At 47.0% G+C, this 22,605-nt stretch overlaps 2 protein-coding genes across 5 annotated transcripts in view; one reads left to right on the forward strand and one right to left on the reverse strand.

Moving 5' to 3' along the window:
* The window catches only part of LOC126999809 (uncharacterized), a 162,039-nt gene that overhangs the window by 34,102 nt on the left and 105,332 nt on the right, over positions 1–22,605 (forward strand). For 3 of the 4 annotated variants that reach the window (XM_050862803.1, XM_050862804.1, XM_050862805.1), the window contains exons 14-22: positions 4,770–4,987; positions 5,703–5,857; positions 7,520–7,703; positions 8,437–8,560; positions 9,014–9,100; positions 10,745–10,879; positions 12,046–12,160; positions 12,857–12,932; positions 13,847–14,018. In XM_050862803.1, the coding sequence (XP_050718760.1) occupies positions 4,770–4,987; positions 5,703–5,857; positions 7,520–7,703; positions 8,437–8,560; positions 9,014–9,100; positions 10,745–10,879; positions 12,046–12,160; positions 12,857–12,932; positions 13,847–14,018 (1,266 nt within the window). Of the gene's footprint in view, positions 1–4,769; positions 4,988–5,702; positions 5,858–7,519; positions 7,704–8,436; positions 8,561–9,013; positions 9,101–10,744; positions 10,880–12,045; positions 12,161–12,856; positions 12,933–13,846; positions 14,019–14,834; positions 16,410–22,605 lie in introns of those variants that run through there. The other variant, XM_050862802.1, reaches the window with a different exon arrangement.
* Positions 21,310–22,605, reverse strand: part of LOC126999818 (protein extra-macrochaetae-like) — a 1,351-nt gene continuing 55 nt past the window's right edge. The window contains exons 1-2 of the mRNA XM_050862830.1: positions 22,038–22,605; positions 21,310–21,852 (exon numbers count right to left, since the gene is read on the reverse strand). The exon at positions 22,038–22,605 is cut by the window's right edge and continues 55 nt beyond it. Of these exons, the coding sequence (XP_050718787.1) occupies positions 22,300–22,602 (303 nt within the window). The 5' untranslated portion in view covers positions 22,603–22,605 and the 3' untranslated portion in view covers positions 21,310–21,852; positions 22,038–22,299. The remainder of the gene's footprint in view (positions 21,853–22,037) is intronic.

Raw genomic sequence — 22,605 nt, forward strand, 5'->3', positions numbered from 1 at the left:
GAGAACGTTGTGTGTGGAGACGGTTCCTAAGTTCCCTATCGTTCATTTACTCTTCGTTCTTTTTGGGGGAGTTGAACGTGAGAGGAACGCACAGTCAAGCCTTATATAGTACAGCCATCATCCCCTTTTTCCCCTCTTTTTTCCGTTCCCTCCTTTGTCATTTTTACACGTTTTCACTAACAAAAAAATCACTAGTTCGTTGGTTAAGGAGAGAACGTTGTGTGTGGAGAGAGTTCCGCAGTTCGCTATCGTTCATTTACTCTTCGTTCTTTTTGGGAGAGTTGAACGTGAGAGGAACGCACAGTCAAGCCTTATATACTACAGCCATCACCCCCTTTTCCCTCTTTTTCCGTTCCCTCCCGAAGTCATTTTCACACGTTTTCACTAACACCTGTACAGACGGGTTAGTGAGAGTTATATGTGGCCCCCCTGACTCATTTTAGAGGCCCAAGAACCAAGAGGACAATTTTCAACATCCTTCGTTTTATTCCCCTTCCCTCCCGAGGTAATTTTCACACGTTTTCACTAACACTAGTAACAGACGGGTTAGTGAGAGTTATATGTGGCCCTTCTGACTCATTTTAGTGGCCCAAGAACCGGGAGGACAATTTTCAGTATCCTTCGAAGTCACTCATCCTATACCTGTTCTTCGTGGACTTGAACTTGGTGAAGAAACAGTCACATCATATTCACGTAACAGTTCTCAGCATCTCCAAGGCATTTTTATCGTCTCTTACCCCGCAAACTTACACACACGAATGCTTCCTCTTCCTTTTGTTATTGCGGTTGTGGCGAAGTGGAAAAGAAGCTAAGGAACGCAGAGCAACTCTTGAATGTAGCGACGCAGAACTTGATCTAAGAAGGCAATCACCTCTACATACTCAGCCCGCGAACTCACACACGCGAATGCTTTCTCTTCCTTTTGTTATTGCGGTTGTGGCGAAGTGGAAAAGGAGCTAAGGAACGCAGAACAACTCTTGAATGTAGCGACGCAGAACTTGATTTAAGAAGGCAATCACCTCTATATACTCAGCTCGCGAACTCACACACGCGAATGCTTTCTCTTCCTTTTGTTATTGCGGTTGTGGCGAAGTGGTAAAGAAGCCAACGAGCGCAGAACGACTCTTGAATTTAACGACGCAGAACATGAGCTAAGAAGGCAAGCACCACCCCATACTTAGCCACCACCCGCATGCTCAGCCCTCGAACTCACACACGCGAAGACATTACGTAGTGTTCTTGTGGTCCTGGCGGAGAGAAAGAGGCCAGCACGCGTAGGATAACTTAGAAGTAAGCGACGCCGAGGTTAAACAAAGTTCCCAGTCACCTCAACGCCTACACAGTCATCCCGCGAACTCACACACGCGAAGACGTTACCTAGTGTTCTTGTGGCCCTGGCGGAGAGAAAGAGGCCAGCACGCGTAGGACAACTTCGATCTGAGCGACTCCGAGGTTAAACAAAGGACCCAGTCACCTCAACGCTTACACACTCATCCCGCGAACTCACACACGCGCCCTTGTGTTCTTGAGGCCTTAGCGGAGAGAAAGGCCACCACGCGTAGGACATCTTCGAACTGAGCGACTCCGAGGTGAAACAAAGGACCCAGTCACCTCAGCGCTTACACACTCATCCCGCGAACTCACACACGCGCCCTTGTGTTCTTGAGGTCTTATATAGCGAAGAGGAAGAAGCCATCACGCGCAACACAATTTCGATCTGACCCACGCCGAGGTTAAAAAGGACCCATCTCATTCACTCATACGAAGACACAACAAACCGAAGAGGAAAAAAACATCACGCGCAAGACAACATCGAACTGAACAACGCCGTAAACTCAGAAGACGGCCACCACTCGCGACGCTCACTCAACCCTCGAACTCACACACACACAAAGACATGCCCTTGTGCTCCTCCGTCCCCTTGTTCTCCTCAGCAGTGGAGGTTGAGTCTAGCGCTGGAAGGAGGCGATGGCGGTGCTGTGGACGCGTGTAATGACCCACAAGAAGGAGAAAGGGAAGAAAACACACGCACGAGGATTATTAAGGAGAAAAGAAGGAAGGAAGAGTGATATAGAAGCTGACTGATTTAAAAGAGGAAAAGTGAAGGTGGGAGGTGATTTGAAGAAGGAAGGAAGGAAGAAAGGACGTGAGGTGAAGACGAAAGGAAGGAAGGAAGGAGAAAAGAAGGAAGGAAGAGTGATATAGAAGCTGACTGATTTAGAAGAGGAAAGGTGAAGGTGGGAAGTGATTTGAAGAAGGAAGGAAGGAAGGACGCGAGGTGAAGACGAGAGGAAGGAAAGAAGGTGATGGTTGGATGGTGTGCGTGCGTCTGTGTGTTGCGTATTCGGTGTTGCAGGTGAAGTAAGGTGTACGTGTCATCACCACCACCACCACCAACAACAACAACAACAACAACAACAGCAACAAAAACAACAACATGGGACATACGGCTTCCTGGGTGGCACTCCTTCTGCTCCTGAGTGGTGAGAGAGAGAGAGAGAGAGATCATACACTTCTTTCTTGTCCTTTCGTAACTTCCCACTCCTTCCCTAAACCCTTTGATATGACCTACTAACGCAATATTCTTCTCTTCATATCGTCACCTTCATTAACAAACCGCCTAAGTCATTTTTCCTACTTTTGGGGAAATCGAAAAAAAAAAATCGTTCGGCTCTTTTACGGGGTCAGTGATTAGTGGACTCTTCACACATTTGACAAGGCTTTTGTAGGAGTTGTGGGTATTTCCATGAGTAGTTTTATGACCCTGGTGTTGGTAACTTGACCAGGCTTCTGTATTGCCATGAACTTTAGAAAAACACTCATGATAACCTGATTAACTCTACACACACACACACACACACACACACACACACACACACACACACACACACACACACACACACACACACACACACACATTTGACAAGGCTTTCGTAGGAGTTGTGGGCGGCATTTCCATAGGTAGTTTTGTATTCTGGTGTTGGTAGTTTGACAAGGCTTCTGTAGTACCATGAACGTTAGAAAAACAGTCGTGAAAACCTAATTAATCGTATAAGTTTTTTTCCTCTTTTTTCCATTTTTTCTTTTTTTTTTCTTCATCTTTCAGCAGCTCTTGAATTCATCAGGTCAGTCCGTAAGTCTAATTAGCTCATTTTTCGTCATTCCATATTATTCTTCACTTTATCGCAGTTCTCATCCCATTAAAACCCTCTTCTTTTCTTCCTCCTCCTCCTCCTCTTCCTCCTCATCACCAGCAGCTCTTCCTTTCACACTATATCATCCCTTTCAACTTTTCTTCTACTCTCATTTCCTTCTCCCCTTCTCTCCCTTCTCTTCAACCTCTGTCACAATCCCCAATCCTTTCAACCCTTTTTTTCTATTTCCAGTTTCTCTTCGGTATCCTTCTCCTCTTCAACAGACCTTGCCTTCAATCCTCAGCCCTCTTCAACCCCCATCTCAACTCTCTTCTTTTAGCATCGCTTTTTAAATATCTCCTTAACTTCTTGCTTGTTCTCCAATTGGTCTCGTCTTCAGTTCTCAGTATCCTCCTCCTCAACCTCTTGTTCCCCCTTCTCAATCACTCTTGCAGTCCACGGCTCTTCAGCCTCTCCTACTTCTACTTCTTCTACGCCTTCTGTCTTTATACTTCCTCGATCCTCAACTCTTTTTAATCCTCTTCGTGATTGACAGCCATATTCAATTCTCCGCAACGTATCTTCAATCAAAAGCTCAACATCTCTTTAACTATCTTCTCTTCACCAACGGCCTCGTCTTCAAACTTCCTCGATCCTCAACTCTTCTTAATCCTCTTCCTCATTGATAGCCATATTCAACTCTCCACACCGTATCTTCAAACAAAAGCTCCTCAGCATCTCCTTAATTATCTCCTCTTCACCAACGGCCTCGTCTTCAACTCTCTTACTCATCATCAACAACAACCTATTTATCAACTCTTCAATGTCTTCAACTTGACACGTTACTCCTTTACCTCAATCGTCAACTCCCTTAATCTTCACCTCATGCAATAACAGCCCAATCTAAATCTCTCTTCAACGCCCTTCGCCCCTCCACCAACAGCCCTTTTCTTTCGCGTATTTCAGTCTGCGTTTCCCTTACCTCCTTAGGCCTATTCCCAACAGCCCACTTCAGCTCTCTTCACACGTCTCTTCACCATCCTACTCCTCTCTTCCTCCACCAGCTCTCGTCTTTAACCCAATCATCAACTCTCCTACTCTTCCTTATACCCAACAGCCCAATTCCACTAAAACCCTTCACCTTATTCTTGCCCAACTGCCCTTGCCTTTAAACTCTCTTACTCTTCATCTCTCGTCTTTAAACTACCCCAATCATCAACTCTTCTACTCCTCCATACACTCAACAGACTAATTCAACTAAAACCCTTCACCTTCTTATTCTTGTCCAACAACCTTTACCTTTAACCCATCCGCTGCGATTGGCACGGATTTGACTTTCACTGTTATTTTGGTAAGCTATACTCCCAGGTCTTTCTCTGGCTCTGTGGTGGATTGTGGAGTGTTTCCCATGTGGCATTGGTGTACTGGATATCCCCTCTCAAGGTGCAGGACTTTACATATTTCTTCACTGAGTTGTAGCAGACACTTTTCATTCCCTTCCTGTAGCTTGATGATGTGCTCTTGTAAGAAATTCGTAGTCAAGGGGTTAAATTCTTTTACTCTTCATCAGCAGGTCATGTCAACTATATTAGCCTCTTTTCAATATCCTCCTCTTCCCATCCACCCCTTTCCCAGCCCTCGCCTTCAAGCCATGCGCGGGGCAGATCAAGAAAGTGGAACCCAAACCGACCTCCCCGATAGACGAGTCCTCCGGCACCAAGAATAAGACGAAGGACGAACATACGCTCTTCGGGGTTCTCTTCGGGGACTACAACAGCTTCATCCGGCCTGACCACGGCGCCGAGATCACCCGCGTCTTCTTCGAGCTGTCGCTGTTCAATCTGCTGCAAGTGGTGAGTGAGGAGAGAGAAGGAGTGTAAGAAATAGGAGTAGGAGGAGAAAGAGTGGCTGGAAGAATAGGGGAAGGACGGATTTGAGAGTATGAAGGATGGGTGGGAAGGGTTTCGGTCATTCTATTCAATCTTCTTTAACTTCTGTATTACTTCCTCTCCATGCACCCATTTTCTCTCTCTCTCTCTCTCTCTCTCTCTCTCTCTCTCTCTCTCTCTCTCTCTCTCTCTCTCTCTCTCTCTCTCTCTCTCTCTCTCCTCCTCACCTTTCCCTCTCTTCCTCTCTCCTCTCTTTCCTAAATTCCTTCCCTTTCTTTCTATCCTTTTCAATTTTCGTCTCTCCCTTTCCCTTCTCTTTCACCCCTCTCCCTTTCTCCTCACTCCCATTCTATCCCCCTCTCTTTCTCACTCTTCTTGTTTCTCTTTCTCCCCTCTCTCCACTCCTTCCTCTATTTACTTCCCCCCTTCCTCTCTCTCTCTCTTCCTTTTCCTCTCCTTCCCTTAAACCTCTCCCTCTCTCCTTCCCTTAAATTCTCCTCTCTCCCTCTCTCTCTCTCCCTCTCCCTCTCTTCCTCTTTACACAGTCTCTCTCATCCCTCTTTCCTCACCCCAACTCCTTCCCCTCCCTCTCTTTTCGTCTCCCCTCTTCCTTCCCCCCCAACTATATTCCCTTCCTCTCCCCTCTCCATTTATTTCTCTCTCTTCCTCCACTTCACAGAACACGAAGGAGCAGTCCATCTTGACCAACAGCGAGATTATTATGAAATGGAAGGACCGCTTTCTGACCTGGGACCCCAAAGAGTACGGGGGCCTTACCACCATTAGGGTGCCCTATGAGAAAATCTGGTACCCCGACATCATCCTGCAGAATACGTGAGTAGGAGAAGGAGGAGGAGGAGGAGGTGAAGAACTATAAGGAGGAGGAGAATATAAATTAATGCAAGTATATTATTTCTCTCTCTTCTCTTTCATCTCTTCTCCTTCTCATCCTTTCCCTTCTATCCTACACAGATCAGGTCAGGTGTGGTCCCGGGATATGCCTTTGCAACGGCTCCCGGATTTCCTGTTCATTCAGTGTCAATGTTCTCGTGCTTCAACTCTAATTTTCTTCTTCAGTTTTCACTTGACATTTTTTTTTTTTTTTTTTTTCACTGATTTTGCACTTGTGTTTTAGTCTTCTGAACTCTTTGTCTTTCCTTCCAGAGTTTTTTCGAGTAACTTTTCCTAAATAACAACTATCAACTTCTGCCACGAAACACCCGGGATACACCAAATTACGATTCATCAACCTTTCCCTCTTACTTACTTTCTTTTACTTTACTTATGATCACCTTACTTTTTCTTACCTTATACTCCCTTTTCACTTTCACCATAAGACCCTCAGACTCCTCCTCCCTTGCTGTTTAAATATTCACTCATTCTTTCTTTTACTTTACTTATGATTACCTTACTTTTCTTAACTTATACTCCCTCTTGCTTTCACTTTCACCATCAGACCCTCAGACTCCTCCTCCCTTGCTACTTTAATATTCACCAAGATGGGTCATAGCGTGGGATAAGTGGCCGATAGATGGCTGCAATATATCACCTTCCAGTCTTCGGTCATTAAGCACACTATTCCCAATTACCTGCTTTATTTAGACGCCCAGTTTGTAATGGAGGGCTGAGTTATGATGTTATGCCTCCTCTTTACTCTGACAGCGCTTCGTATTACCTTAAAATATCTTGATTTTTCTTTTTTCATTAAATTATCTTGATTCTTCTCATTCCTTTAAAATTTATTGATTCTTCATCACTTATTCCTATCCTCTTGTAGCGGGCAAGTCCCCGCTGAAAGCAATTCTTGGTGTTTAGTGTGCAACACCTCAGCTCGACTCACCGCAGCTGAACTCACCGCGAAACTCACCTCAGCTCGACTCACCGCAGCTGTCCTCACCGCGCAACTCACCTCAGCTCGACTCACCGCAGCTGAACTCACCGCGCAACTCACCGCGCAACGCAACACAACTCAACGCAACACCGTCTGTGCCACAAAACCCCCGCACCATGAAGTTATCGTTCCTTCTTCGAAGTCACTGGGATGGGAGTGCTGTAGCGGGCAAGTCCCCGTTGAAAGCAATTTTTGGTGTTTAGTGAGTGTTCTAATGCTAGTTAACTCTGACGGATATTGACTTTTCTATATCCGTGGACCAACTACCATTAGAACACTCACTAAACACCAACACCCTCTCCTCACTCCCCTTTTATCCCTCTCTCTTTCTTAGTCTTTCCTCTCACTTTCCTTTCCTTCCTCTATTTTCTTCCCCTCTTCCCCTCTCTCTCTCTCTTCCATTTCCTCTCCTTCCCCTAAACCTTGAGTCCTCTTTAAAAATTCCTTCGCCAAAATTCTTCTTTCTTTGTCTTCCCTATATATAAAACTCCTTGATTCTACCTCTCCATCTCTTTTTTTGCCTCCTATTGGAACCCCTTAAAATATATCCACCCTCTCTCTACATCAAACCCTTTCATCACTTCCTCCTCCTTCCCCCTCTGCAGCGCCTCCGCCAGCTACCAGGACGGCATCTTGAACACCAACGCTATCATCAAGTACAACGGCTTAGTGGAGTTGACGAGCCACGCCGTGCTGGACTCAATCTGCCTCATGGATATCCAGTGGTACCCCTTCGACCAACAGAGCTGTGAGCTGTCCTTCGCCTCCTGGACCTACGACACTTATAAGGTAGGTGGTGGTGGCGGAGGAGGAAAGGGAGAGGAGGTGGAGGTAAGGATAGAGAGAAGGAAGGAAAGTAAGAGGAGGAGGGGACACAGTGGAGTAAGTTAATGGAGGTTGGGAAGTAAGGAAGACGTGGAGACATGGAGGAAAGAGATGGAGGGGAATTGGAAGGAGAGGAGGGTAGGGTAGGAAGGTTGGGTATGGGTGGGATAGTGTTGTTGTTGTTGTTGTTGTTGTTGTTTTCTTATTGTTGTTGCAGTTGTCTTCTTTTTCGATATCCTCCTCATCTTGTTCTTCTTTTCCTGTTGCCGTTGATATTTTTTCCTCTTTCTTGTTATTCTTGTTATTGTTGTTCTAATACTTGTTCCTCTTCTAATCTTTTCCTCTCACTATAATTCACCTCCTCTTGTAAACTTTCTTATTTCCAACTAAGCTTTTAATAACCTTTTGAAATATATGTTGTGAGAATTGAGAGCGTCTTATTCTTATTATTCTTGTTATTGTTGTTCTAATACTTCTTCCTCTTCTAATCTTCTTATTCTCTCATTATAATTCTCCTCCTCTTGTGAACTTTATTTCCGACTAAGCTCTTTAATAACCTTTGAAAATATTTGTTATGAGAATTGAAATCGTCTGGGAATACGAGTCTTAACAGTATAACAATTCCCTCAACCAATAACCCGTTTTCTCTAATCTAATCACCTCTTCCCGTTTTCTTCCTCTCGTCCCTCAAACACAGATCCGCCTCACGCCAGGACCCGCGGATCTCTCAGAGTACAAGGAAAACCCAGAGTTCTTCCTCGAGGACTTCTACAGGACCCTCCAGGACCTCCACAACCCCTGCTGCCCCCTGCCCGTGTCCAGTGAGTTCTATATGTGGGTCCTATAAGTAGTTCCTTTACCACGGACTTATCTATTTTTGCGTCCCCGGTGTTTCCTCCTTCTCCTCCTCCTCCTCCTCCTTCTACTGCTACTACTGTTTCTTCTTCATCTTGTTCTTGCTTTTGTTCTTGTTTTACTTGTTCATGTTCTCCTTCTTCTTCTTGTCTGCCCTTTGAAATTCTTTTGTTCTTTTCTTCCACAGATTAAAACTCCTTTCTTCTTCTTCTTCTTCCTCCACTTCTCCTCCTCTTTCTTCTTCTTCCACTTCTTCTTCCACTTCTTCTTCTTCTTCCTCTTCTTGTCTTCTCTTTAAATCCCTTTCCTTCTAGTTTTAGGAGTAACCATTTTCATATTCTCTGGAGACAAGACGAAATATATAAATAACAAACAGTGCTTTTCTTTCCTCCTCCTCCTCCTCCTCCTCCTCTCTGCAGCCATCAAATACCATCTGCAGATCCAGCGGCGTACCATCTTCTCCCTCTTCTTCTTCATCATGCCCGGAATCCTCATCAACATATGCGGTAAGGGGTGATGGGACTTTTTTGTGTGTGTGTGTGTGTGTGTGTGCGTGTGTGTTTGGTGATGTTGTTGTAGTAGTTCTTTTTATTTTGTGTCTTGTATTTGTTATTTTTATTATTTAGTGAAGTAGTTTTTTTTTCCCCGGCAAGTAGTGATGGGATTATCTTTTGTGTGTGTGTTTAATGGAGTTGTTGTAGTCTTTTTTGTGTTTGGTGAAGTTTTTTATACACACGGTCACAGTTCAGCGGTGGAAGTAGAGTCTTATTGGTAGTGTCTGAATAATAAATTGATATGGGCGTGGACTATTTGAGCAAGGTAGTTTGAATATTATAAAGAGTAGGATATATATGGCTTATCTTAATACCTCTCCCTTTCCTTCCCTTCCCTCCCATCCCACCTCATCCCTTCTCTTTCCTATTCATTCATTCCATATATATCCCATCCTATCCTTTCCCTACCCTACCCTTATCTCCCCTTCCCTTCCATTCCGTCCCCTTCCTTTCCCTTCCCATCCCTTTCCTTCTGTTTCCTTCCCTTCCCATCCCTTCCCTTCCCTTCCCTTCCCTCCCCTCCCCTTCCTTTCCCTTCCCATCCCATCCCTTCCCTTCCTCCCTTTCCATCCCATCCCATCCCAACCCATCCCTTTCCTATTCATTCATTCCATATCTATCCCATCCTATCCCTTCCCTTCCCTACCCTACCCTACCCTACCCTTATCTCCCCTCCCCTCCCCTTGCCTTCCTTTTCCTTCCCATCCCTTTCCTTCCGTTCCCTTCCCTTACCATCCCCTCCTTTCCCTTCCCATCCCTTCCCTCCCTTCCCTTATCTCCCCTTCCCTTTCCTTCCCTCCCCTTCCCTTCCCTTCCCTCCCCTCCCTTTCCCATCCCATCCCATCCCATCCCATCCCATCCCTTTCCTATTCATTCATTCCATATCTATCCCATCCTATCCCTTCCCTTCCCTTCCCTTCCAAACCCTTCCCTTCCCATCCCTTCCCTTCCCATCCCATCCCATCCCTTTCCTATTCCTTCATTCCATATCTCTCCCATCCTATTCCTTCCCTTCCCTACCCTACTCTTATCTCCCCTTCCCTTCCCTTCCCTCCCCTCCCCTTGCCTTCCTTTTCCTTCCCATCCCTTTCCTTCCGTTCCCTTCCCTTCCCTTCCCTTCCCATCCATTTCCTATTTATTCATTCCATATCTATCCCATCCTATCCCTTCCCTTCCCTACCCTACCCTATCTTTATCTCCCCTTCCCTTCCCTTCCCTTCCCTTCCCTTCCCTTCCCTACTCTACCCTTCTCTCCCCTTCCCTTCCCTTCCCTTCCCTTCCCTTCCCTTCCTTTCCCTTCCCATCCCTTTCTTTCCGTTCCCTTCCCTTCCCTTCCCTCACCTCCCCTCCCCTCCCCTTGCCTTCCCTTCCCTTCCCTCCCCTCCCCTCCCCTTCCTTTCCCTTCCGTTCCCTTCCGTTCCCTTCCCTTTCCTTTCCTTTCCTTCTATTCCCTTCTCATCCCTTTCCTTCCGTTCCTTTCCCTTTCCTTCCTATTCATTCCTTTCATAACTATCCCATCCTATCCCTTCCCTTCCTTACCCTTATCTCCTCTTCCCTTTCCTCCCCTTCCCTTCCCTTCCCTTCCCCTCCCTGCAGCCCTGATGGTGTTCTCGCTGCCCACGGAGTCCGGAGAGAAGATCGGGCTGGGCATCAACTCCATGTTAGCGATGATGGTGTTCCTCATGGCCATGACGGAGAAGCTGCCGCCCACTGCCATACTTCCTCTGGCAGGTGTGTAGGGGTGATGGGGTGTTGGAGGGGGGGGTATGTGTGGGTGATGGAGGGTATGTGGATGGTGGTGGGTGGGGATTTCGGGTTTAGGGGGGGTAGGCTATGGGGATTTGAGGATGTTTATTTCTTTTGTTTGTTTGTTTGTTTGTGTGTGTGTTTGGCATTAGTAACAAACAATTTTTTAGGGATTTTTTTTTCTTATTTATTGATCGATATTTTTGTAGGTAATGAAGAGAAAACGATATTATAATTATTATTTGTTATTATTATTATTACTATTATTATATTTTTGTTATTATTACTACTGCTACAATAACTACTACTACTACTACTACTACTACTACTACTACTACTACTACTACTACTACTACTACTAACACCAGCACCACCACTACCTCTTACACTAATGCTACTGGTGTGCATGAGAGAGAGAGAGAGAGAGAGAGAGAGAGATGTTTATTCAGCTTAACTAACTAGCTCTCCCCCAACAAAATCATTAGGCTCATTCTTCCCTCTCTGAGATATACTCCGCTAACTTCCATGAATTCGCAGGTATTTTTCTCACTCCCTTACTTCACCTTTTCCGTGTCCAGTTAACATAAATCTCCGCTAAGTGATTGCATTGGTTAGGGAGCATTAGAAATCTTACTTGCGCGTGTGTGTGTGTGTGTGTGTGTGTGTGTGTGTGTGTGTGTTTTGATGTCGTGAGAGTTTTCTAATATGCATACACACACACACACACACACACACACACACACACACACTCACACACACACACACACACACACGTACACACACAAGCCGTAATTTTCGCTTCTATTCCTCCTCCTCATCTCCTCCTCCTCCTCCTCCTCCTCCTCCTCCTCCTCCTCTTTCTCTCCTTTCCCTTCCCCTTCTCACAAATACACCTGGCTCTTTTTCTTCCTCTTTCTCCTCCTTGTTTTTCCTCTTCCTGCCTTCTCAACGCATATATTTACTATCTTCGCTTTCTTCTTCCTATTCCTTCTTTTTTTTTCTTCTTTTTTTCTTTTTTTTTTCTTTTTTTTTACCTCTCTTCCATGCACAACTACCTCATTCTCTAATTTTCGATCTTCTTTATCCTCCTCCTCTTCCTCACCACCACCACCACCACCATCATATACCACACCTGCCTCTTCTCCACGCAGGTGTGTACTACGGCGCCTGTATCTCTATGATCACCATGAACATCTGCTTCAGCGTGTTCGTCATCAACCTCAACGTTATGGGCATGCGCGGTTACCAGGTGCCCCACTTAGTCAGGTGAGGAAGGGGGTGGGTGGGTTGAAGGGCCAGGGACACTTCTTCAGGTAATGGCCAGGTACACTTTAGTTCAGGGGTTAGTATACACACTTCAGGAGGTCCCTTCCCATCCCTTCATTTCCGTTTCCATTCCTTTCCCTTCTCTTTTCTTTCCTTTCCTTTCTTTTCCTCTCTCTTCCCTTCCCTTCCTTTACTTTACTTTCTCTTCCTTTCCCTTCATTTGCCTGTCTTGCCCTTTCCTTCCTTTCATTTTCCTTCCTTTCACCTCTCTCCCTTTCCTTGTCTTTCCCTTCCCTTCCCTTCTCTTCTTTTCACATCTCTCTCTTTCCTTATCCTTCCCTTCCCTTTTCTTCCATTTCGTTCCCTTCCCATCCCTTATTCCATCCATTTCCCTTCCCTTCCCTTCCTTCCTCTTCCCTTTAATTCATCAAGTAATTGGCAGGGAGCTACACTTCTTCAGGTAATGCGCAGGTATACACTTCACCTGGTTACCTTATTGATAAAACCTCACCTGTTTACTTCACTAATTCAGTTACCAGATGACCTCATTAATAAACTTCATCACATAATGGACAGCTATACACTTCATTAGGTAAGGCATACACTTCAAATAGTTACCTGATGAAGCGTTCGTTTTCTTTCTCGCGGTTACCTATTTAAAAAGCTTGCTAACTCCATTCCCGTTTTCTGTTGCAGGGTTTTCACGTTGTTTGTGGCGCGCACGATCATGGTCAGGATACCGAAGGTGGTGAAGGCGGCCTGGGAGCTGGACGTAAGTAAAATCCACTCCCTCCAAAACTGTACTCTCTCCCCTCCCCCTACACTATACTCTTGTCTTTTCCTTCCCCTTCCCCTACACTTACTCTTGTCTTTTCCTTCCCCTCCCCCTACAGGGCCTACACTATACTCTTACTGTTTTCTATCCCCTCCCCCTACACTATACTCCTGCTCCATTTTCTTCTCCCCCCCCCCCCCCAACTTGTACCTTTTCTTCTAATCCACTTCCTCTGCTTGGTACACCCTTAATACCTAACCTTACCTAATTAAGAAAGACAGAAAAAGGCGAGTTGTTTAAGTATGATAGTCACCCCCTTTCATCTCTCTTCTTTTCCATGCTCTCTCTTTCATTTGTTTCCTTTTCTTTCTTTCCTAGTTTTTCTTTTAGTCATGTCCTTAAATTTCTTTCCTTTTATCTCCTTTCTTCCCTTGGGTTTTTTTTCTCTCCATATCCTCTCTTTCATTCATTTCCTCTCCTTTCTCTCCCTTTCCTCTCTCCTTTATTTCCTCTCCTTCCTCTCCCATTCCTCCTCTCTTTCGTTTCCTCTCCTTTATCTCCCATTCCTCTCTCCTTCGTTTCCTCTCCTTTCTCTCCCATTCCTCTCTCCTTCGTTTCCTCTCCTTTCTCTCCCATTCCTCTCTCCTTCGTTTCCTCTCCTTTCTCTCCCATTCCTCTCTCCTTCATTTCCTCTCCTTTCTCTCCCAGTCCTCCATGTTCCTTTCTTTACTCACTCGTCACACCCCCAACTCCCCTTCTTCCACCCAACTCACAAAGCATTAATTACCGACAGAACAACCGCATCATTTTACTTCCTCACTCTTTACTCATCCCCTATATTCCTTTCTTCACTATATCCCCACATCCACTACTCTCCTTCACCGCCTCACAAACCGCTCTCTAACCCGCAGGAGAACAACCGCATCATCACGCCCGTTGAGAACCTGCAGCAGAAGATGGACAAGGGCAGCAAGGTGAAGCTGTTCAACGTGAAGCCCTCCATGCCGCCCAAGATGAAGATGTCCCCGGAGGTCATGCTGGGGATGGACCTGGACAATAACGTGGGCATCGCCGATATCAAAGGTGAGAGGCGGATTCTTTGAGACGACTTAGATAGGTTGAAGAGGTTAATAAAAGAAAGAAAGAGTGAATGAATGAAAGAGGTTAAAGGTCCATATTCAGACATACCCACCGTGGTTAAGACTTTTCATAGAGGTTGTATAAGGGGCCAGTGAGGTGCTCGCATTAAAGGTGAAGAGACAGGTCTATGCCAGGATTCTTAAGGTTTAACTATATATTTCTTCTCATTGATTGAAACTACTCACAAAAAAAAAGACTGGTTGCTTCTCTGCGGCCGCTTCTAGTTGCTCATCCCTCGACCCCGAAACACTGCAACAACGAGCATCAAAAGAATGTAAACACTGCGTGGTGAGGCTGCTGGCTAATATTTCATGCTCAAAAATGTCCCCTGGCCGGCCTATGTGTCCAATTCCGCGTACAGGTTACAATATAGTGGTCCCTTCCTTCCGTGATCATAATCCAGTAACTTGTCGTGGGAGGGTCAGTGAATAATCTTCCCTTCATGCTCAAAATTGTCTTCTGGGTAACAGAGTTCATTTCATGGCGGGTCACTTGTCCACCCCCTCGCACAGGTTACAATAAAGTGGTCCCTCCCTTCCGTGATTCTTTCCCAGTCACCTGGCTTGGGAGGGTCAGTGGACAGCCCTCGCCGGCCTCGTGTTTGCATCCCCAGCTGGCAGTTGCTCCCCACCCAGTTTTTCCAGAGACTCACTCATATCTAGGCTTCCTAACCCTGTCCCGTGCTCATGAGGTGCTTGGTGAGTGGCCAAGCCCTTCCGGCCACGTCCCGCCACTCAACCCCCGCCCACGTGTCCACAGACCCGTTCCAGCGGCGCACCGTGCTCGCCCTGGAGTCCATCAACAGGATCTTGACGCGCGAGGCGGAGGAGCGGGGCGAGACCACCAGGAAGCAGAACCTGGTGGACGAGTGGAAGTTTGTGTCCCGCGTGCTGGACCGGACGCTGTTCATTACCTTCACCACCGCGGCCATCATCTTCAACCTGACCATCCTCACCTCGTCGCCCTTCAGGGAACGATTCAGCTACTGCCCCATCGATGACTGTGAAGACCTGACCATGGAGGAGATCATGGACCTCACCGCCAACTCGGCCTCCAAGCATCACTTCAGTGGCGCGGCCCCGACCGGTGTTACCGAGGAAGAGTCCCCGGCCGCCGCCCACCTGCAGGGCGGCCCTGACGACATAGTGGCCCTGCCGGAGGAGCACGGCCTGGGCCCGGTTGGATTAAAGCCGTCCCAGAAGCACCAACGTCCCCCGCCGCTGCAGCGCGGTTGGAGGGAGCCCGCCGAGCCCTGGGACGAGAATGTGTATACGGCGACCCCGGGGCCGGAGTACCTGGGCTATGAACGGCAGCTACCGACACTCCCGCAGGCACAGCCGTCCCCACGGGGCACGTCCACCAGGGACGGCGGCAGGCGAGGCTAATGCTGGTAGCAGCCTCTCGCCGCCTTGGCGGGAGCAGGAGGCTGCATGAAAATATTGCACGCTCACTAGCCAATACTTGCATGTGTGTGTATATCGTACATTTTCTCAGCTGCATTTTTAAAGTGGCAGTCAAATTTTAACAAAATATTTGTTCATCTTGAATTACTTTGAGGTACGTGAGCAGGGCACAGGAAACACAAGGTTGGCTCCTCCACAAAGTCGCCTCGGTTGCGGCTGGCCGCCGCCGCCACACGCCGGCCGGGGCTGCGGCACCCCGGCACACCGACCCTGAGGTTGTTAAACTGTTCCTTCATGACGCGTCGTCTGATACCAGCACTGTCAGCAGGCCTCAGCTGGCTGTTGTCAGCTGCCATCTCACTATTCTTGTTGTAGTGGCTCTGCTGTGTAGCACTAAGCTTTGCTTCACCTCAACCCTGAAGGCATTCGTGTGCTCTTCTTCCCGGGCATTGCATCATGCAGGAAACATTTATAAACAGCGTCTCCTTGCAGCACCTCACGCACCATTCTCTTTATACGAGGACGTGTATGAAGATGTTTGTGGAACTGTGCCATGTCGAAGCACTCACCGCACGCTCACCTTCGTCACCTGCACCGCGTCCACTTAGGCACCTTCCCTCCGCCCCCTCAGTGCCGCCGCGACCTCCCCCTCCCATGCCACGCAGCCTCACCACGCCACACTCTGATGCACAGCTCTTGCCCTCTCCGTCACCCTTTCACGCACCGCACCTCTGCACCGCCCCGCCTCCGTGGCTTGTGTTTTCTGAGAGCAGCAACGGGCGTGACAGCATGCGGCGCGTCCATCACCTCTTAGTTGACTGATTGCTTGGTTCGTTGATCGATTGATTTTTTTCGAAGTTTTCTTAGGGAAGAGCAGAGCATTCCATATCCTTATCCTTCGGTAGCCGTCTGATAATAAAAAAAAAAAATAGTTGAACCTTTTACACGCAAGTAAAAAAAAAAAAAAATCAGTAAACCTGTTCATTGATTTTTATTTTAGCAGAATGTTCACCGGCCTCTTGGTTCTTTTCAGTTACAGGTTTCATTCTTGAGAACATTTGTCGCGGCTTTAAGCGGCAATACGTATCTGGTATCATTGTTTTTACCAGTGCTTTGGTTCTTCTAATGCAAGCGTGCTTTCACCGGGGAGATTTCTATACCAAACCAATTTATCGAAGAAGGAATAATTACTGTTTTATCTGATGTTGCTAATGTAACTGATTCCTTGGTTCTTTTTTCAAACATACAATCTTCTGAACAACTGTCGTGGCCCCAGAGGCAAACACACACACACACACACACACACACACACACACACACACACACACACACACACACACACACACCTGGCCATGTTTCTGCCTCGGGTCATTTATTTTGTACTCATATTGTAGCAGAACAAATAAGTCGAGGTCAGATCCGAGAACCCACACCCGGACTTGGGGCAACATTCTTAACCTGGTAGCAGCGACGGGCCAAATTTGTGGCTGTACCGTGTAGCAGCGATGGGCCAAATTTCTGCCATGATATAAACCTCCCAAAATAGATTATGCATAAACTGATCACACATGCGTTGATATATATTATGAAATGGTTTCCGTGAGTGATGATTCTTTTTCATTATTTTACTTAGAGGGGCCTTTAACCTAACCTAGCCTAACCTAACCTAACCTAACCTAACCTAAGAAACATTACCCCCGCAGCTACTGGGTAAAACATTCCGGCTCCGAAGCACACATACTTGACATGGGTTTTGTAGGAGTTTGGGGGAATTCCAGGGGTAGTTTTATGACCCTGGTGGTAGTTTGACCCTTCTTAAGTACCGTGAACCTAAATTAACACTTATGAGAACGTTATTTTTTTTTACAACAAAGGAGACAGCTCAAGGGCACAAAAAGAGAAACAATAATAAAAAAAAAGCCCGCTACTCGCTGCTCCTAAAAAGAATCCAACGAGGTGGCCGAAAGATGGGGTCAATTTCGGGAGGAGAGGTGTCCTGATCTATTTGGCCTTTGGAGATATTTGTTTGAGGTACTGAAGCGTCTGACTACCGGCCCTTAACTCACACTCAGGTACACAGTTTAACATACCCAGCCGCTTAATTAACCCTATCCGATCCGAAGGGGGACAAGTCTGGCCTCCCCTCAGTGACTTCAATCAAAACGATACACCTTTTTTTTCTTATCAACTCCAGAAGAAAAACAGTCATACAGAAAAACGCAGAAAATACCCAAGATTATCGTGTGATATAAATAAAAAGCATATGGCTGGTATTATAAGACATTTTCGCTTCTCACATCAACTATTTCTAAAGGTCAAAGAGGGGGTGAGTCGGGTTCCAGTGAGTGTTTCCTTAGGTTCACAGTACAGAAGAAGGGTCAAACTACCACCAGGGTCATAAAAGTACCCCTGGAAATCTCCCAAACTCCAAAAACGAAAGCCTTGTCAAATATGTGAACTTGGGCGACGAAATGTTTAGTAATATGACCCTATGAATCCTCCTTAAGTGGACTCGGGGCTCAAGAACTTCCTTTGTTACTTTGCATTCCAATTCCATGTACTCGAGGAAGCCTTTGGAGCGTGACTTATAGACTGAGCTCCCTCTTTTAATGTACTTGTTCGCTTTATTGGACCCATTGCTTAAGACTTTCCTTCGTACTTCTAATATTTGGAGTGCATGTACTTGATAAAATAGCATGACCTTTAACGTGTGACTCATCGAGATAGAGGTGAAGAGGGGTAAGGGACGTTCTCAAAGCAGCATGCCGAGAGAGAGAGAGAGAGAGAGAGAGAGAGAGAGAGAGAGAGAGAGAGCACTTCATTCCTAAAACTCAGCCTCTCCTATCCCCGTCCTCCTCTTCCTCCTTCTCCTACCCCGCCACAGCCTTCCCCTCTCCTCCTTTTTTACCCCACTACAGCCTTCTCCTCTCCTACCTCCTCCTCCTCCTCCTCGCACACACACACACCATCGTATCTTTATATGATTAGCAGTTAACCTCATTTCCCAAGCCTTGATAGTCGATTCACCCTCAGCGCCGGTAGTTTGGTCTAATTCTGTAGTATACCGCAAATGACGCAGCCCCCCCCCCCACCCCTCGCTCTGCCTCTCCATTCTCTCCTTGCTCCTCCACCCTCTCTTCCCCCCTCCACCCTCTCTTTCCCCTCTCCATCCTCCCTTCCTTCTGCCTCCCTTCCACCCTTTCTTCTCCTCTCCCTTCCATCCCTCTCTCAGCCCCTCCGCCAGCTAACACACAGCGGAGGAGCTTATCACTGTACGACGTCTAACCACATGTCTTTAGTCTACTTCTGGCCGTTCTCGAGGCTCCACTGTACACGTTTGGGAGTAAATGAGGCACCAGTACACTCGTTTCTTATGCCTGAGGTTGCTGTTTTTTTCTTTCTTTGATTCCCCTCCTACCGAATCTGACCCTCTTCCTCTCCTCGTATCTGAATCTGACCCTCTTCTCTTAGCTGAATATTTGCTTACCTAGTGATTACCTGGTGATTGCTTAAGAGGCAAGGGAGCTAGTACTCTTCTCTTAAGGTCGCTAACATGCCGATCATAGATATTTTCAAATGCGTTTACTCCTCCACTCTTGATGACCCCTTCCGGCAGTGTGTTCCAGGTGCAGGAGAAAAAAACAAATTCGTCTAATGGGGTTTACCGGCTTCAGTGTGTGGCCCTGTAGGTGTGTGTGCCGGGGGGCGAGTTTCAGGAGGTCTTCGTTCCCTCCCTACCTTGTCGAATCTGAAGCCCGTATTCTTAAACACTTCGCTGCCCAAGTACATGTATTGGACAAGGCTTTCGTAGGATTTGTGGGCATTTCCAGGGGTAGTTTTATGGCCCAGTTGGTAGTTTGAACCTTCCTCTGTACCATGAACCTAAAAAAACACTCCTAAGAACCCGATTAATCTCCTTTTCGGCCTAAGGAAAGCGTTGATGTGGGAAGAGTGTGTTTAAAAATACATACATGACCCTCTCCTTCATAGTTACCCCCTTCATCTTATTTCTCTCCACGACGAGTCTCATTTTCTGTGGTTTGCTTCTCGTTTTAAGAGGTGTAACTGAGGAATTTAAGATTTCTCCCACTCTTTTAACCCTCTCCCAGCTGTGTATTAATCCAGGTTTGTCTTTAAATTAGTCCGCATGGTTTTCCCGTTCTCTTCCTTCTCTTCACAACGAGCCCATTTTCTTTGATTCTCTTCTCGTTTTGAGGCGTAACTGCTGGATTTTAGGTCTTCATCCTCCGCTCCCCCTTTCCTCCTCCCCTTTTTATTTCTTTACGTTCGTCATTAAAATAATCTGCATGGCTCTCCCGTTCTTTTCTTTATTCCTTAGTGACTCCATTTTCTTTGATGGGATCTTGTTTTAAGAGGCGTGACTAAGGATTTTGTCTTCTTGCTTCTCCCCTAGTTCACCTTTTATTTCTTCAGGTTTGTCTTTAAAATATTCTGCATGGCTTTCCCGTTCTCTTCTTCTCTTCACAACGAGCCCATTTTCTTTGATTCGCTTCTCGTTTTGAGGCGTAACTGCTAGATTTTAGGTCTTCATCCTCCGCTCCCCCTTTCCTCCTCCCCCTTTTTATTTCTTTACGCTCGTCATTAAAATAATCTGCATGGCTCTCCCGTTCTTTTCTTTACTCCTTAGTGACTCCATTTTCTTTGATGGGATCTTGTTTTAAGAGGCGTGACTAAGGATTTTGTCTTCATGCTTCACCTTTTATTTCTTCAGGTTTGTCTTTAAAATATTCTGCATGGCTCTCTCGTTTTCTTCTCTTCTTAGCAGCTCCATTTTCTGTGATTCGCTTCTCGCAACAAGAGGGGTAACTATTGGATTTTTAGTTTCGTTTACTCGCTGTGCATCATTTGTCTTGAAATTAACACGGTCCTCCACAGCACACCACCACGTCCTGCTCTACTCTTCTCTCTTCTCCTTTGTTTGATTAGTTTCTCGTACTTGGACGCATAACCGTTAATTTTAAGTCTCCTCCCTCGCTGTGTTGTAATCTCCTTTGAACTGATATATATGCCGTGTGTTAACTATCCCGAACTCCTTAATAATCTCGTAGTTTATGTTAAGGTTTCAGGTTACTCATAAATTTGGGTTTCATCTCGTTTCGTCGCATCGTGTTTCATTCCGGTGTGACTTAGTTCCAGCTCGACAATCCTACACAGAGTCATTGTAAGCGCCCCAACCAAACTATCTTCTCCACAATGATCCGTTATTTCTACTTAATACCAGATACTAATGAGATTTCCCGTGTAGTTTCCTAAAATCTCCTTTTTATAGCAACGCCAAACACAATACAAGGAATTTTAGTCGTATTTTGTGTTTGGTTAGGGAGCTTACGAACTCGCTGTAATGGACTGTAAAACTGGCCCTTAGAGATAATCTATAATGTGTAATCCGACACTGCGAATAGCCAATAAACTTCAATATATTCAAAAACTATATATGAATAAAGACGAGCTGTGTAATAGTTAAAGCTCTCTACTACTGGGTACAAAAAAGAAGATATGTATAGAGATTTAAATGTATTTCCTTAGTCTGTTAATTCTCACTTAACTCAAAAAACTAAAAAAAAAAACATGAAAACTCTGTTGTAGTATTTCTTCACAACAATAAAGGGATGCAATACCATGAATATAGAATCCAAAAAACAAAAAACAAAAAAAAAGCAATATCTCGCATCGTGTCTGGTAAATGTGAAAGCACGACAATAGTATGCAAAAGGTACGAGAGAGAGAGAGAGAGAGGTGGTGTTTGGATAGGAATAACAACCAAGATCTATATTATATCTACTTTTATTTTATTTTTTTATTTTTTTTATTCATTAGCATTATGGGCTGGTGGTAAGTGGTGGTGGTGGTTGTTTGACAGGTTCAGTAAAACGAGGTCTGATTTTGCACAGATTTCACCCTCGGGCTTGTTGTGTTGAGGAGGAGGAGGAGGAGGAGGAGGAGGAGGAAAGGAAGGGAAAGGAAAGGTCAGGTACATAAAGAGTAAAAAATATTGTTATGTACCATTGATTACTGCGTGTGTGTGTGTGTGTGTGTGTGTGTGTGTGGCGGTAATGGTGGTGGTTCAGGTTCCGTAGACTGACTGAGCAGGTGGGTTGGTTGTGTAGTGGACGGGTTGCGAAGTGGTGGTGGTGGTGGGCGGGGTTCTATGGGCGGGGCGGGGTGAGCAGCGTCCGTAGAGTGGGTGAATGGCTGGGTGGGTCCGTGGGGCGGGGTTTTCAGGGCGGGGCGTGCAGGGTCCGTAGAGTATCGCCGCCCCGCATCACAGAGGGGGCGGGTGGGTGACGGAGGTTGTGGCGGCGACGGGGCTCTGGAGCTGCCGCGGCGAGGCTCAGGATGGGTCGTGTTGGCACCTGTGGGAGTGGTGGTGGTGGTTAGTGTGGAGGTGGTAGTGGTGAGGATGGTAGGTAATAGCAATAGTTATAGTGGTGGCACGGCACGTATACTTGTGTGGACGGAGCGTGTTATATCACATGATCAGCGTATGTCAGGCAGCGTGGGGGGGGGGGGGGGGTGAGGCAGGCTTGGTCAGACTTACCATGGCGTAGCGGAGCGGGGCGGGGCGGGTTCCGCTGAGGGCCGCCGCGACGTGTGGTGTCAGCCGCACGTCAGGGAGACTGTGGCCGCCACCTCCCGCTGGCGGGTCAGGGCGTGGGGCGGCTTGGCGGTGCGCCGGGCCGCCCTGGGCCGCGCTGGCCACCCTGCCGAGGGCTGCTCACAGGGCGGGGGTCTCCTGTCATGGGCGTCGCGGGCGTGGCCACGACTTGCACGGGCGAGGGGAGGCGTGGGGCGGCGGGGCCTCACGGGGAGGACTCTGGGGGCTCGTCGTCAAACACCGAGTCGTGGAGGTCGTCGTGGTCCGGCAGCAGGGCGGGCGGCTCCGCCAGCTGGTCCTGCAGGTCATAGATGTAGTCGATGACAGCCTGGATCAACTCGAGGCGCGGCACTGGGCGGTCCTTGGGGCAGTGCGGCACCAGCTGCTGCAGGCGGTCCAGGTACATGAGCACCTGCGTGGCCTCGGCCCGCGTGGAGGGCTTGCCTGTCTTGCCCTCCAGCACGCCCACCACGGCCTGCAAGGGCGACGAGCAGCGTTGAGCCTTCATGGT

Source organism: Eriocheir sinensis, chromosome 17, assembly GCF_024679095.1.
Source record: "Eriocheir sinensis breed Jianghai 21 chromosome 17, ASM2467909v1, whole genome shotgun sequence".
In the NCBI taxonomy this organism is placed as follows: Eukaryota; Metazoa; Arthropoda; class Malacostraca; order Decapoda; family Varunidae; genus Eriocheir; species Eriocheir sinensis.